This window comes from Rhinichthys klamathensis, unplaced genomic scaffold, assembly GCF_029890125.1.
Source record: "Rhinichthys klamathensis goyatoka isolate OS25496 unplaced genomic scaffold, OSU_Roscu_1.1 h1tg000764l_1, whole genome shotgun sequence".
NCBI lineage: Eukaryota > Metazoa > Chordata > Actinopteri > Cypriniformes > Leuciscidae > Rhinichthys > Rhinichthys klamathensis.
The window spans coordinates 291,979-305,477 of record NW_026607165.1 but is presented as its reverse complement, the minus strand read 5'-3'; the positions used below and the strand labels follow the sequence as shown (position 1 = coordinate 305,477).

Below are 13,499 nucleotides of genomic sequence, written 5' to 3'. Positions count from 1 at the left end.
GGCGTGACAGCATACACTAGTGTAATAACACTGAACCACCAGAAACCGCTGGAGCTCTCTTTAGCCCTTATATGCGCTAACAGATGCTGACCTGACGTATGTAAGGGCATTAGAAAAGATCCGAAAAACACCAGACACTGCTTGCTATTAGAGACAGACGATAAATGACATTTTTTGATATTCATACTTTTCTAATGAATCAATATTGGTTCTCCCTAAGTTACATTCTTTGCTAGATCATTAAAAACAGCACCCAACCATTTATTGCCATTTCACCAATGAGCATTAAACAGAAAACAACTGCATTTCATAGGTAAATTAACTAATTTAATGTATTATTTGCATAAATTATTCAATTCACATAACAGCCATACATTATCAATGATATTTTTTGTTATTTTTATTATAGTAGTTGTAGTTATTTGTGTTTCTTTCAACAACAAAAAAACAGATGTAAAAAATAAATGAAATATGAATAACACTAATATGATAACACTAATAAAAATGTATTTAAATATTGTACATTTATTTACATTGATTTGTATTGCTATAGTCGAGTTTTTATTTATTATTGAAACAGATGTAAAAAAAAACTGTATCGTTAAACCTAAAATGATTTTTTTATTATTATTTTTTATTTTTTTTAAAGGAGAACAATTTTGCTTATGGTGACTTTGGCCTTTGTTTGTGAATGAGAGGATGACATTAAACAATGTTCTATCAAATTATATCCCAATTAAAACGTATAGCAAGCAAACATCAAGCACATTCAATAATAGAAAAACAAAACAATGCGAAACACATCCAAGTAATGCATCAGCAGGTAGAGTCAAGATTTGAACTCCAAGCGTAAAAGTCTATTATGGAACTACTCTATACAATGCTAAATAAGAGCAGAATATTGTATAAAGAGAATAAAATGCGTTTGCGCAAGTCTTTAAATGCAATCAAAACAGTGACACGAGGGTGTGTTTACATTAAAGCGGACGTGACGTTTTAGGTTTTGAACCTGAGCGACCGCGCGCAGGGCTAACGAATTAGCTAAACATTTTACGATTTATTGCCTATTTGCCAACAGAAGTAATCAATTTTTACGAAAATATTGTTTTCTTTTTGTTCTTTCAGCTGTGCGATTTGATCCAAAGGTGAGACTGACATCTAAAGGCCTTTGCGCATGTTATGGGACAATGCTAGTTAGCCATCGGCTACCCCTGAGCACAGATAAACAAATCATAATATCGGTATCAAATGTGTCTATTTGACAGCTAATGGATGTATTATTGGTTTGCCTTATTCCTAAAATATAAACCATGAGATTGATTCTTCAATTGTGTAATTAACGCCGGCTGCCAAAACAGTTAATTGAAATCGCTTGCAAATGCAAACATGTTTTCCAACACATGTAACTGTTAACTTAATAATTTAGAAAAGTGCATGAAAACTGCACTGAATCTTTATCTAAGTCGAATCCCGTAAACAATCGACTATTTATGCTTTGCATAAGAAAATAGTTTGTTGCGACTTTTGCTGTATTCGAAACTGACGTTTTATGCAGACTCTTAACCTTCATTTTGATATCAGTTTTTGTTGTTGTCTATTCACAAATGGAGCACAATCTCCAACACGCTGCCACAGTAATGTCGTGTTTGTTTTCTGCGACATACTTGCCTTATATAACTTCTCATGATGTGCTTCTCTGACAAGTTGCTATTGCTTCTGTTGTCTTCTTTGTTTTATCCAATTGCAGATAGGATGGATCTCCAAAAAATAATCCACGACGCGCTGTACGACTTCATTTTGTCATATATTCCTCACGCGGATCTGAGGTGAGGGCGTGTCTGTCAGTTCATACATTAGATTACATTTTTCCCCCTTCAATCGTGCAAATCTGTAAATAACGTATTTTTATTTTGATCAGTACGCTAGATGACGTGCTTTTGTCCTATATCACTGGGGTGCTAGAAGATTTGGGATCTCAAGAAAGTGAGGAGGAAAACTTTGATGTCGAGGTGTTTGTTGAAATGTTGGAGGCCTACATTCCTGGTTTCTCAGATATTGACAGGTATTTTTGGGCAGATGTCTTGCAAGTTAAATCCTAACTGAGATTTACAAATATTTTATATTAAAAGTTTTATCATATTTTAATCAATGCCTTTTCGACTTTTTTTATCATGAAGTGTCAAAGTTTGTGAGATGATGTTTAATCTGGCATCAAAGTTGGCCTCAGCCCGGGAATCAGGTAATTTTCCTTTCATAACCGAAGTAAACTTTTTGAATAATATTATATTATATTTTGCCATAGCAGATAAAAAAAAGTCCTCACACCTGAATGACTAATAGCAGGTGTGCAGGACAATCCAGTTGCATCCCCGCAGCGCCACATGACACACAAGCCAGACTCAGGCCGGAAGTGAAGGCGAACCATATATGGTTTAGACAGAGCAAATCTTATTAGAGTAGCGCCAACTTTTTTTGCGTAATTTTCTTTTGTTTGATGTAGCTATTTTCGCATGGATTAAAAAAAAAAATTCGCATGAATTTGATTGGATTTATATTTATGTAAAAAAAAATTATAGCAATACCTGAATTACTAAAAAATACATGGTCTGATTATTTATTGATATTCATTTTGATCAATATAGTTAACTAATGTAACATTATAGTGTTTTCCATTTGACTGTAGGCTATTATAAGATAATATTCACTTCATATTCATGTTGTAACAAATACTTAAAGACACAGAGTATGGATATTTAATGTCAAATATTCATCGCAAAGCCCATTTACTACACCAATCTAAAAAGTAATCAAACTGTCGGACAAACGCTGAAAACAATAAAGGATGAAAACAATTTTAAGCTTTCCACAGCACGCGAGTAATAAAATGTTAAATACATGCACATAATGGGTATTTAGAAGATAAACACTTAACTTAATATATAAATAAATTGTTAACCACATAATGACAGAAACATTACAGACAACTCACCTTGCTCTCTGCCATCATGTTATGTTTTAATAACTCCACCCCTTCACTTCCAGCCTGAGACGTGTGGCCTGGCTTGTGTGTCCTGAAACGTGTGGCGCTGCAGCTGAATATAGGCAAGAAAATATCCCCCACACTAAACTGTGATTTGTGTGTGTCTTTAAGAATCTGGAGAGATAAAATTAGAGGAAGGTAAATTTCCTCTCTCAGAAAGTTCTGTTTTAACCCACGGAGTTTCAAGAGAGAAGACACACAACCTCACGTTACAAGCAGAGGGAGCAACAGCTCAGGTATTGGGCCTTTCAGGCACATTCATAATGTACCAGATGCTGGCAAGCTGGTTTACAAATGATTATGTGTCTGGAAATGTGTTTTCAGGTTAGTGAATCTACGTGGGATAACCAGGAGCAGCATCTTCTCGAGATGTTTCCCAAATGCAGTGTGACTGAGGCCAGAAGTGCATTGTCTATTGCTAAAGGAGACATAGAGGAGGCTGTTCGTCTCATTATTGAGGGAGATGTCCAGCTTGCATGCCCAACGTCTCTCCACGTGAGTTCATTTGAAAAGTTCCATTTACACTGATCATAGATAAAATGATAGACTATTTGCCAGTTATCACTTTAATTTGATTCAAGATGGATGTTTTTATAATTTAAAGATGTTAGTGATTTTTTTGTTGTTGTTTGTGTAAATCCTTTCTGTGTTGTTATTGTTAACTAAAACTTAGGCTATTAAAAATAATTTTCATTCATTGAAATAAGGCTGAAATAAAATGTAACTATTAGATGAAAAACTTCAACAAAAATAAAGTACCAAAATGACTAAAACTGAAATAAGAAATAATACATAATGCCCCTATTCAGTTTTCTAAACTATAAAAATTAAGAATTTCTAAAAAAATAACAAAAAATAACAAAAAAGTATCATACAAGCAGAGTGTTTTCATGGCAGAAGTTTAGTGATTGTCAAACACGACTGAATGAATTCAAGGTGCACATTTTCATTTCGCAAGACTTCTACTTGGTTGTTCTTTACCATAAGCAAGTCTCTTTTGAACTTCACTAAACAAATGTGTGTGTGCCACTCAAACCAGCAACAGATAAAAGAACAAACGATAATCTAAATCAGTCTGTACTTTGCTTTTTTGTTGATCATGCAACATCAAACCATATTTACAGTATCAAACCGATGTGTCAGAGGTGAATATATGCAGGTTATAAAGCGTTTTAGGTTCTTCCCATCATGTTATCACTTCAAGAAAACCAATTAAAAAAAGAGAAAATGAAATATTTACAGATGACTGTACTACATACCAAATATAATGCTGTATGGTTTATTAAATATGGTCTGAAAAATCTACAGACAGGTTTGGAAATTTGAAATGGAAAAAATGTGTATAAAATGCAACATGACATCATGACTTTGCGTAAACATACACGCCACTTTCAAGTCAAGTGGCGTGTTATCTATACGAATTTTGAGCTATCCGCGTGTATGTGCACGCCGAAACGAACCGTCATCTTTTGCGTGTATGTCTACACCGTTAAATGTCCGTGTGATTCCGTGTGTATGTACACGCCGTTAAATGTCCGAGCGAAACGAAGCAAAATGTAATCTACATCTGGGGAGCAATATTTTTTTTCCTAGGATGGTAGGGGAAGACTCATAAATGGTATTAACCCCAGTGACGGGTAGTTTTAGGGACGGGGTTGGGGTAGGTCATATATTTATATATACAGTAATGTAACGTTAAGTCAACGGCGTTGATAAACACGCTGAAAATCGATTATGCGTGTTGATAGCACGCCAAAAATGGAAATACGAATTGGCGTGTCATACATACGCCATTTCATAAGATCAGTCTGATAAAATACTATAATAGTATATAAACAATACTAAAATAACACTGATGCCTTTAAAATGTTATATTTTCAGGCTAACCAAGGGAAGACCATTTCTGCTGAAGTTGATCAGAAACTGAAAGCAAGCATTTTAGAAAAGTGAGTTATCTTGATCTCAAATTCTTTCAAACTATTGCACAAACCTGTTATATCGGATGTCACTGCAAGTAGAAAACAAAACGTCTCATTTAAATGTTTGGACCCCCCATCCCAGGTACATGCTGGTTGATAGTGAAGAAGACAAGAAAGTACACAGACCAGTCACTCCAAAAGATGTGAGTTTTGTGTTGTTTGTTTAGTGACTGCATTGCAAAACATTGATGAATTCATTTTCATTTTGAGTTAATTTTTTCTACTTTCCACTTGGTCATCTGCAGGCTCCTAAGAAACTGGTGCGCTATCATGGCAGTCAGGTGGTCACTACAAAGGGAGAGCGCTACCATCTTGTCAAGAAAGAAGAACCAGAAGACATGAAGAAGACTTATGTTAGTCTCAAACCAGCACGCAAATATCGCTTTCATTGATGAAAGGCATCTTGTTGATGGACCATTCAGAGTCAACCCCTCTTGTTTTTGATATTTGTGTCTGGTTATCTGTGACTGGAAACAAATGATTTATTTTTTGTTGGTCCAAATGTGTGTCCACTTAGATATATGGTGCTGGAGATTTGGTTTCTTGGGAGTTTTATGGGTTTTGATGTTTGAATTGGTTGCTGTTCTGTGAAATCTCCCAGCAGGTCTCTTTTTTTCGAGCCCTTATAAGTTACTGTATTTATTTTTTTAACTACTTTTTACTAAAACATTAAGCTATTCCTAAAAACATGAAGGTGTTAACATTTGACTGTTTTTTTAAAGCCAACCCCTATTTTACACATCATTTCAATGAAAGTCTTTGAAATGTTCAGCTATGTGGTTGTTTTGTTATAAAATCAGCCAATTTAGCTCATTTTCAGTGGCGGGAACATCAGTCTTTGTATTTTGCACTGTTTAATTAAAACGCAGAAATAAAAAGACTCCATATATGTTCCTGAGACTAAATAATAGCAGGGTCTGTGTGACATTTTGATTTTTGGGTAACACTTTACAACAAGGTCCCATTTGTTAATATTAGTTAATGTATTAACTAACAATGAGCAATACATTTGTTACAGTATTTATTAATCTTTGTTAATGTTAGTTAATAAAAAAAATACTGTCGTTCATTGTTCATGTTAGTTCACAGTGCATTAACTAATGTTAACAAATACAACTTTTGATTTTAGGATTGTATTAGTAAATGATGAAATGAACTAAGATGAGTAAATGCTGTAGAAGTATTGTTCATTCATGTTAACTAAAGTAGTTAACCAATGAAACCTTATTGTAAAGTGTTAGTGATTTTTGTTGCAGTTTACAAACGAGGTCTGCCTGTTAATTCGGGATTCAAATGAAGGTGAATCTTCCCATACACTGGACAAGCTTTGGATAGACCGAACCTTCACCTGCATATTTACTAGTTAGTTTCTCTGTCTTGTGTAGTTCGCTGGCTTTGCATAGTTTTAGTAATGGATGTGCTTTTTGTTTACTATAAACAATTGTATTGTCATATCCATATTATCACACCAGTATTTTTCAAGATTGTTTGTTTGTGCTTGATGTTCTCTGTTTACATGTTGTCTTTGCCATAGAACCACAGTGTCAACACTACCATTCAACCTTACCATGGCCCTGAAACTTAAGTGCAGTGACTAGATTCAAATATATTAACAGTATTTTTCAAGGACTGATTATGTTTTTGAGAGTAACTAGTAAAGAATTAATGTTTTATGAATCATGTGTCTTTCCTCAGTTCTGTACCTCTTAAAACTGGTTTAAAAATGTATTGTTCTAGCTTTAGGTACTTTGAAGAGCATAATGAAATTGTGTCGAAACAATGCATGGATTTTAGAGTGGGCGAATACAGGCATCTAAAGACATAAAGGTGAAAAAAGAAAACATTTTATGTTTAATTTAAAGACTACATGAAGAACAAAGCTAACGACTTTACCCCCCAGTTTCACAGACTATTAAAATGCATTTTTGCACTGATTTAGCTGAAAGAAACTTGAATGGCATATCTTAAGTTATGTCAGTGACATTATTCTGTCTCAAGATGCACACCAGTAATATTTTTTCTAAGGCACATTTATAAAAGCTACTTAAATGTCCTAATTGAACTAAGACCTAATCCTAGCTTAATCTAAGCCCTGTATGTGAATCCAAGCCTATGCCACTCAGAAATCAGTGCTGAGAACTACAGTGATCAAAGGATCATGCAGATACTTTGAAGTAACAGGTTTTGTTCTCTTAAATTTTTACATGACTAATGTTGTCCTCTAATGCACAAAGATACAGCTGTTTGAACACCTGTGCAATAATTCTTTATAGAGACAAAAGACATGTCAAACACTTCAAACTATCTTAAGAATTTCTCCAGTATATTTTATTCCTTCACGATCTTTGTAAGAATCTTGTAACAAGATAAATGTTTCCCAGAGTTGATTTATTAGGGGTCAAGCACCGAAGGTGCGGATCCACCTATTGTAATCTTTGGCGTTCTTATTATTCTGCTTCTTCTTCTTCCGTTCTTGGAGTCTATGGCATTGGCAGCCCATAGAATCGCTTGCGGGAAAGTTATGAAATTTGGCACACAGATAGAGGACAGTCTGAACTGTCTACATAGCAAATTTGGAGTCTCTAACTCAATCCCACTAGCGCCACCAACTGTCCAAAGTTTCACTCAACTTGGGAACCATAAGGGCTAACAAAATTCTTTTTTCCACTAATTCCTATTACGTCCTTTTCCTTCATGAAAATTTGTCCGCCATTTTGAATTCTCCAAAAAAAACTACTTTTTCGAACTCCTCCTAGGCCGAGGCTCCGATTTTCACGAAGATTGAACCAGATCATCTCCAGAGCATGCAGACCAAAAGTTATGGAATTCATGTCGATTCGTCAAACCGTTCTCGAATACCACGCAAACTAATTTTACGTAGCGCTCGCGAAAACAGACGTAAGGCTGTATCTCCGCAATGCTTTATCGTGTTCATACCAAACCAATATCTTCAAAACCGTTAGACCGATCGAGACGAAACCACCGTCAGAAGTTTGGAAACTACTCGGTTACTATCGTAACCTCAGTTCCCTGGGAGAGGGACCGAGTATTGCGTAGCTATACGCAGTGGGGAAACTCCTTTTCCTCGATTTACTGAAGCCTATATATGTAAAACGCATTTGCAGCTGCACAGCTAGCACACTGAGCGTCTGACACGCTCATAGGCTGTGCTGCAGCAACTGCACATCCAATGGCGCGGGCGACTCTGACGCGCGACCAATGAGCTAGCCCAACGTCAGAGCCCGCCAAGGGGGCGTGGCCCAGCCTATATAGACCCCCGAATTCGCCATTATAGCAGGTTTATACGACTGAAGCGACAACTTCACCAGTTACTATAGTGCGGCCGGCTACGCAATACTCGTTCCCTCTCTCAGGGAACTGAGGTTACGATAGTAACCGAGTAGTTCCCTTTCGAACGGTCACTTCGTATTGCGTAGCTATACGCAGTGGGGACGCCATGCAAAACGCCGCACCCTAAGTAACTGGTTGCACTGCAGTTAACAGAACAAGCCAGAACCCAATAATATATGCATATACGTATATATATAACAGACCAGACACTGTCGGGTCTGAATAATATATATAAAGTCAGTAACAACTAACAGAATATACTAACAAAACCAGACACCGTCGGGATTATTAGTATAACTTTATTACCGGCCGAAGCGGGTTTATATAAATATGTATGTGATTATGCACAGTAATTTTTGTAGACAAGACCAGACACCGTAAGGTCTCAATCATACCGAAAGCACCTTCGCCTGCAGGGAAGGTACCTCCGTATTATAGAACTTCATAAATGTGGAAGGCGAGGACCAGCCGGCCGCATCACAAATATCTTGAATGGGAAAACCAGATGACCAAGCCCACGACGAGGCCATGCCTCTGGTTGAATGGGCCTTGACACCTATGGGGCAAACCTGACCCACTGAGGTGTAGGCCAAAGAAATGGCATCCACTATCCATCTAGACAGTCTTTGCTTAGTGACTGGATCACCCTTAGATCGGCCACCAAAGCAGACAAACAGCTGTTCTGACTGTCTAAAAGACGCAGAACGCTCCAGATAGATTCTCAACGCCCTGACAGGGCAGAGAAGATTAACATCCCCATCCTTGGCAGAAGGGGGAAGGGCTAACAGCGTAATAACTTGTGCTCTAAACGGCGTTGAGAGCACCTTGGGTACGTAACCATGCCTGGGTTTGAGAATGACTCTGAAGTCATCCGTTCCAAACTCCAAACATGCAGGACTCACAGAGAGGGCCTGCAGATCTCCCACTCGCTTGATAGATGCCAATGCCAACAGAAGAGCAGTCTTTAGCGAAAGTGGTTTTAGATCAACCGACTGGAGCGGCTCAAAAGGTGGTCCCTTCAGGGCCCTAAGGACCGTGGAGAGGTCCCAAGGCAGCACCGAAGGGGGCCTGGAGGGGTTAATCCTCCTAGCACCTTTCAGAAACTTTACCACCTCATTCCTTCCTAGTGATTGGCCAGCCACCAAAGCATGATGCGCTGCGATGGCTGCCACGTACACTTTGAGCGTGGACGGGGTGCGGCCCGCATCCAGTAGCTCCTGCAGGAAGGAGAGCACCACAGAAACCTCACATGACTCTGGGTCAATACGATTTCTCGAGCACCAGCTGGAAAAACCCGACCACTTTAAAGCATAAAGGCGCCGAGTAGACGGGGCCCTTGCTTCAGAGATAGTGCTTAAGACCCTGTCAGGAAGGTCCCCGGGTACCCGTTTAGGGGCCACACATGGAGGGCCCATAAATCGGGTCGGGGATGCCACATCGTTCCGTTGGCCTGTGTGAGGAGATCCTTCCTCATCGGGACAGGCCAGGGGATCGTGTCTGACAACTGAACCAGTTCCGGAAACCATGGTCTGGATTTCCAGAGAGGAGCCACCAGAAGGACTGGGCATCCGCTCTCCCTGACCCGCTCGATAACTTGTGGGATCATCGAGACGGGGGGAAAAGCATAAAGGGGCGGCTGGGCCAGAGATGAGCCAGCGCGTCCCTGTTTTTCGAGAAGAACACCCTGCAGTGGGTGTTGGCTCTCGAGGCGAAAAGGTCGACTTCGGCCTCGCCGAACATCTCCCATATTAGACTGACCGTCTGAGGGTTCAGGGACCACTCGCCTAGGGGAGTGTTGCCCCGTGAGAGTATATCCGCGCCCACATTCTGGACGCCCAGGATATGCGCTGCTCTCAGAGAGCTCAGATTGGCCTGTGCCCACATGAGGAGGTCCCTCGCCATAGCATACAGGTTGCCTGACCTGATGCCGCCCTGGCGATTTATGTAGGCCACCACAGACATGTTGTCTGTACGGACCAGGACGTGGTGACCCCTGAGGTTTGACAGAAAAGCTTCCAGGGCCAAACCAACTGCTTTCATTTCCAGACAGTTGATATGTAAGCTCTGCTCCGTGCTCGACCAGAGGCCGGAGGCAGGCTTGCCCTCATGCAGCGCTCCCCAACCCAGGTTGGACGCGTCTGTAAAAACCACCTTCCTTCTGGATACTACCCCCATGGTCACCCCATTGTGGTACCAGTCCTGAGCCCGCCAGGGAATCAGTGTTCTTAAACACCCGTGATTCACCATAATGCGCAGGCTGGCTGACTGCCATGCATGGGTTGGCACACGGCGTTTCAGCCAGTGCTGCAGCGGGCGCATGCGCAGTAATCCCAAGCGGAGTACTGATGATGCAGCTGCCATTAGACCAAGTAGTTTCTGAAATCTCTTCAGAGGCGCAGCTGCCAGTGTCTGTACAGAGAGCGCGCGCTCTTGAGTGAGCCGCGCTTTCATTGTCACCGAGTCTAAAACCATGCCCAGAAAGACTACAGTCTGGCTGGGGGTCGGTCAGTTTGCTCTTGGTAACATTGATTATGAGCCCCAGGCATTTTAGATGGCCGAGAATCAAATCCCTGTGAACTACCAGTTCGTCTCTCAACTGCGCCAGAACCAGCCAGTCGTCGAGATAATTCAGCACACGCACTCCCTGACTTTTCAGTGGGGAGAGCGCTGCATCCATACATTTCGTGAATGTGCGGGGTGCCAGGGACAGACCGAACGGCAGGACGGTGTATTGATATGCCCTCCCCTCGAAGGCGAATCTCAAGAATGGCCTGTAACGAGGGTCGATCTGAATATGAAAATCTTTCAGATTCAGATCCATTGTAACAAACCAATCGCCCGGGCGAACTTGCACGAGAATTTGTTTGAGTGTTAACATTTTGAAAGGCCGTCTCATGAGAGCCTTGTTCAAATGTCTCAGATCTAGTATGGGTCTGAGTCCGCCGTCTTTCTTTGGGACTAGAAAATAGCGGCTGTAGAACCCCGAAAACATTAGCGTGGGAGGGACTGATTCTATCGCTCCTTTTGCTAATAAATTCTGAACTTCGGTGCGAAGCACGTGACCCACGCTGCTTCTCACCGACGTCTCGATAACCGCCTGGAATTTGGGGGGTCTGCGAGCGAATTGGAGCGAGTAGCCTCGCTTTATAGTGTTTATGACCCAACTCGACACACCGGGGATAGCTTGCCAGGCCATGGCCCGTGTGGCTAGGGCTTGACACACTGAATGGGACGGGCCGCCTAACATAGGGGGACCTGATACCCTTATAATGTGATTTGTGCACATACTGAGTGTTTGACTGACTATACAGGCTTTTGCCCGGGGGAAAGTCAGTGTTACAACAGGGAGGGGGCCACCTAGAGAAGGGGGACCGTGAACCCGTGTGTTGTGATTGTGAAACATGCTCTTTTTGAGGGCCGCAGGGCGGGGCTGAGAGGCCTGCTTCACCGGTTTGGCTGGATGAGGCGAAGGCGGTGGTTTGGGCTTGCTGGTCGAGGAGCTCGAGCGTTTCGGCAAGAAGTGTCGCATAGCCTGGGACGCTTTCTGCGCCTCTGTGTACCTCTACGAGAATCCTTTCAACGCCGGGCCGAAGAGACCGAAGCTGGAAACCGGGGCGTCGAGGAATCTAGTCCTGTCGGCTTCTTTGATCTCGGTGAGGTTGAGCCAAAGATGGCGTTCGAGCACGACCAAACTCGCCATGTTCCTTCCGATGGCCTGTGCTGTAGCCTTAGTAGCACGCAGCGCTAGGTCTGTAGCACTTCTCAGGTCTCGAAAGGCCTCCGGGTCCGGGCCAGCCTCGTCCATGGACTGGAGGAGTTTGGCCTGGTAGACCTGCAACACGGCCATCGTGTGCAGGGCCGAAGCAGCCTGACCGGAGGCGGAATACGCGCGTCCAGCAAGGGCTGAAGTGTTTCGGCAAGGTTTGTTGGGATGCGCGGCTCTAGCTCGCCAGCTAGCTGCAGTGCTCGGGCAAAGATGAGCAGCCACGGCCTCTTCGAGGGGCGGCAAAGACTCATTACCCTTTTCCGCTGCGCCATCCACGGAGGAGAGCGTCGCGGAAACTGCAGATCCCACACATGCTGAGTAAGGAGCGCGCCAGGCCTTGGTAAGCTCCTCGTGGACTTCGGGGAAAAATGGCGCTGGTTTGTGACAAGGGGCCTGCTGGCGCCCCGACAGAAACCATCCATCCAGCCGACTACGAGGCGGCTCCTCGGGCGTGGCCCACTCTAGCTCGAGGTCCGCGACGGCCTTCGTCAGGATCCGAAGCATTTCGGCGTCGGAGTTTGTCCTGGTCGCTGAACCACTGGCCACAGACTGAGAAGCGGTGACGGGGTCGAGAGAGCCCGGCCACTCATCCTCAGAAGCGGCGATGGACAGACTGTCGTCGCGTTCGAGAGACCCGCCGAAGGAGACGAGGCCTGCCACGTGGGAGGGGGGGCGCTGGTCTCCTACGAACAGGACCGGTGATGGCGTGTGAGTAGGAGAAAGTGAAGCACGCGGGGACACGGCCGGCGTGCATTCACTAGCTTCCATACCCTCCGGTTGCCGTTGGCTGCGACGCTTCTTCTTCCTTGGAACAGAAAGCGTGGTTGAAGCGGCATCGCCGTCTCGGGAGAGAGCTAGCCGATTGCGCAGCACGGAGATAGGCATGCTTTCGCAGGCCGCACATCCGCCGGCAGAGAGTGCATTTTCCACGTGGTCGATCCCCAGGCAGGAAATGCAGCTCGAGTGTTGGTCTGCCTCGTGCAGACGGCCTCCGCACGTGGCGCAGGATGAACGAGGCATCTGAAAATAATCACAATTGCTTAAAAGGATATAGGCTGTCGCCGGATAGCCACAGGTGAGACGGAGTCAGGAGACAATCGACGTGCAGGCGAAGTCTGATGAAGAGAAGCACGCTCAGGCTGAAAGGCTTGTTCGACGGCGAATAGTCAGTAGAAGCTCAGGGACATGTGTACTGTCGCTGAAGGAGTAAAAATCTGCTATAATGGCGAATTCGGGGGTCTATATAGGCTGGGCCACGTCCCTTTGGCAGGCTCTGACGTTGGGCTAGCTCATTGGTCGCGCGTCAGAGTCGCCCGCGCCATTGGATGTGCAGTTGCTGCAGCACAGCCTATGAGCGTGTCAG

The 13,499-nt window shown here is 43.0% G+C and overlaps 1 protein-coding gene across 3 annotated transcripts; it reads left to right on the top strand.

Annotated features, from left to right (window-relative positions):
• Positions 1-991: 991 nt before the first annotated feature.
• cuedc2 (CUE domain containing 2) lies at positions 992-6,696 on the top strand. 3 transcript variants are annotated; one of them, XM_056242919.1, is made up of 9 exons: positions 992-1,145; positions 1,748-1,826; positions 1,919-2,062; positions 2,178-2,239; positions 3,152-3,276; positions 3,365-3,535; positions 4,922-4,986; positions 5,102-5,162; positions 5,265-6,696. In XM_056242919.1, the coding sequence occupies exons 2-9, from the start codon at positions 1,753-1,755 to the stop codon at positions 5,409-5,411; spliced, it is 849 nt and encodes a 282-aa protein (XP_056098894.1). In that variant the 5' UTR covers positions 992-1,145; positions 1,748-1,752; the 3' UTR covers positions 5,412-6,696. The 3 variants fall into 3 exon arrangements, 2 of the variants coding, with proteins under 2 accessions (XP_056098894.1, XP_056098893.1); XR_008805807.1 differs by lacking the exon at positions 992-1,145 and having other exon boundaries at positions 1,645-1,826; positions 5,265-6,193; positions 6,226-6,696; XM_056242918.1 differs by lacking the exon at positions 992-1,145 and having other exon boundaries at positions 1,645-1,826.
• The last annotated feature ends 6,803 nt before the right edge of the window (positions 6,697-13,499 follow it).

Bases quoted from the DNA above. Each gene is read 5' to 3' on its own strand.
- cuedc2 (XM_056242918.1), top strand. From the start codon at position 1,684: ATGATGTGCTTCTCTGACAAGTTGCTATTGCTTCTGTTGTCTTCTTTG. The intron at 1,827-1,918 runs GTGAGGGCGTGT...TATTTTGATCAG, and splicing joins ATTCCTCACGCGGATCTGAG to TACGCTAGATGACGTGCTTT. The intron at 4,987-5,101 runs GTGAGTTATCTT...CCCCCATCCCAG, and splicing joins AAAGCAAGCATTTTAGAAAA to GTACATGCTGGTTGATAGTG.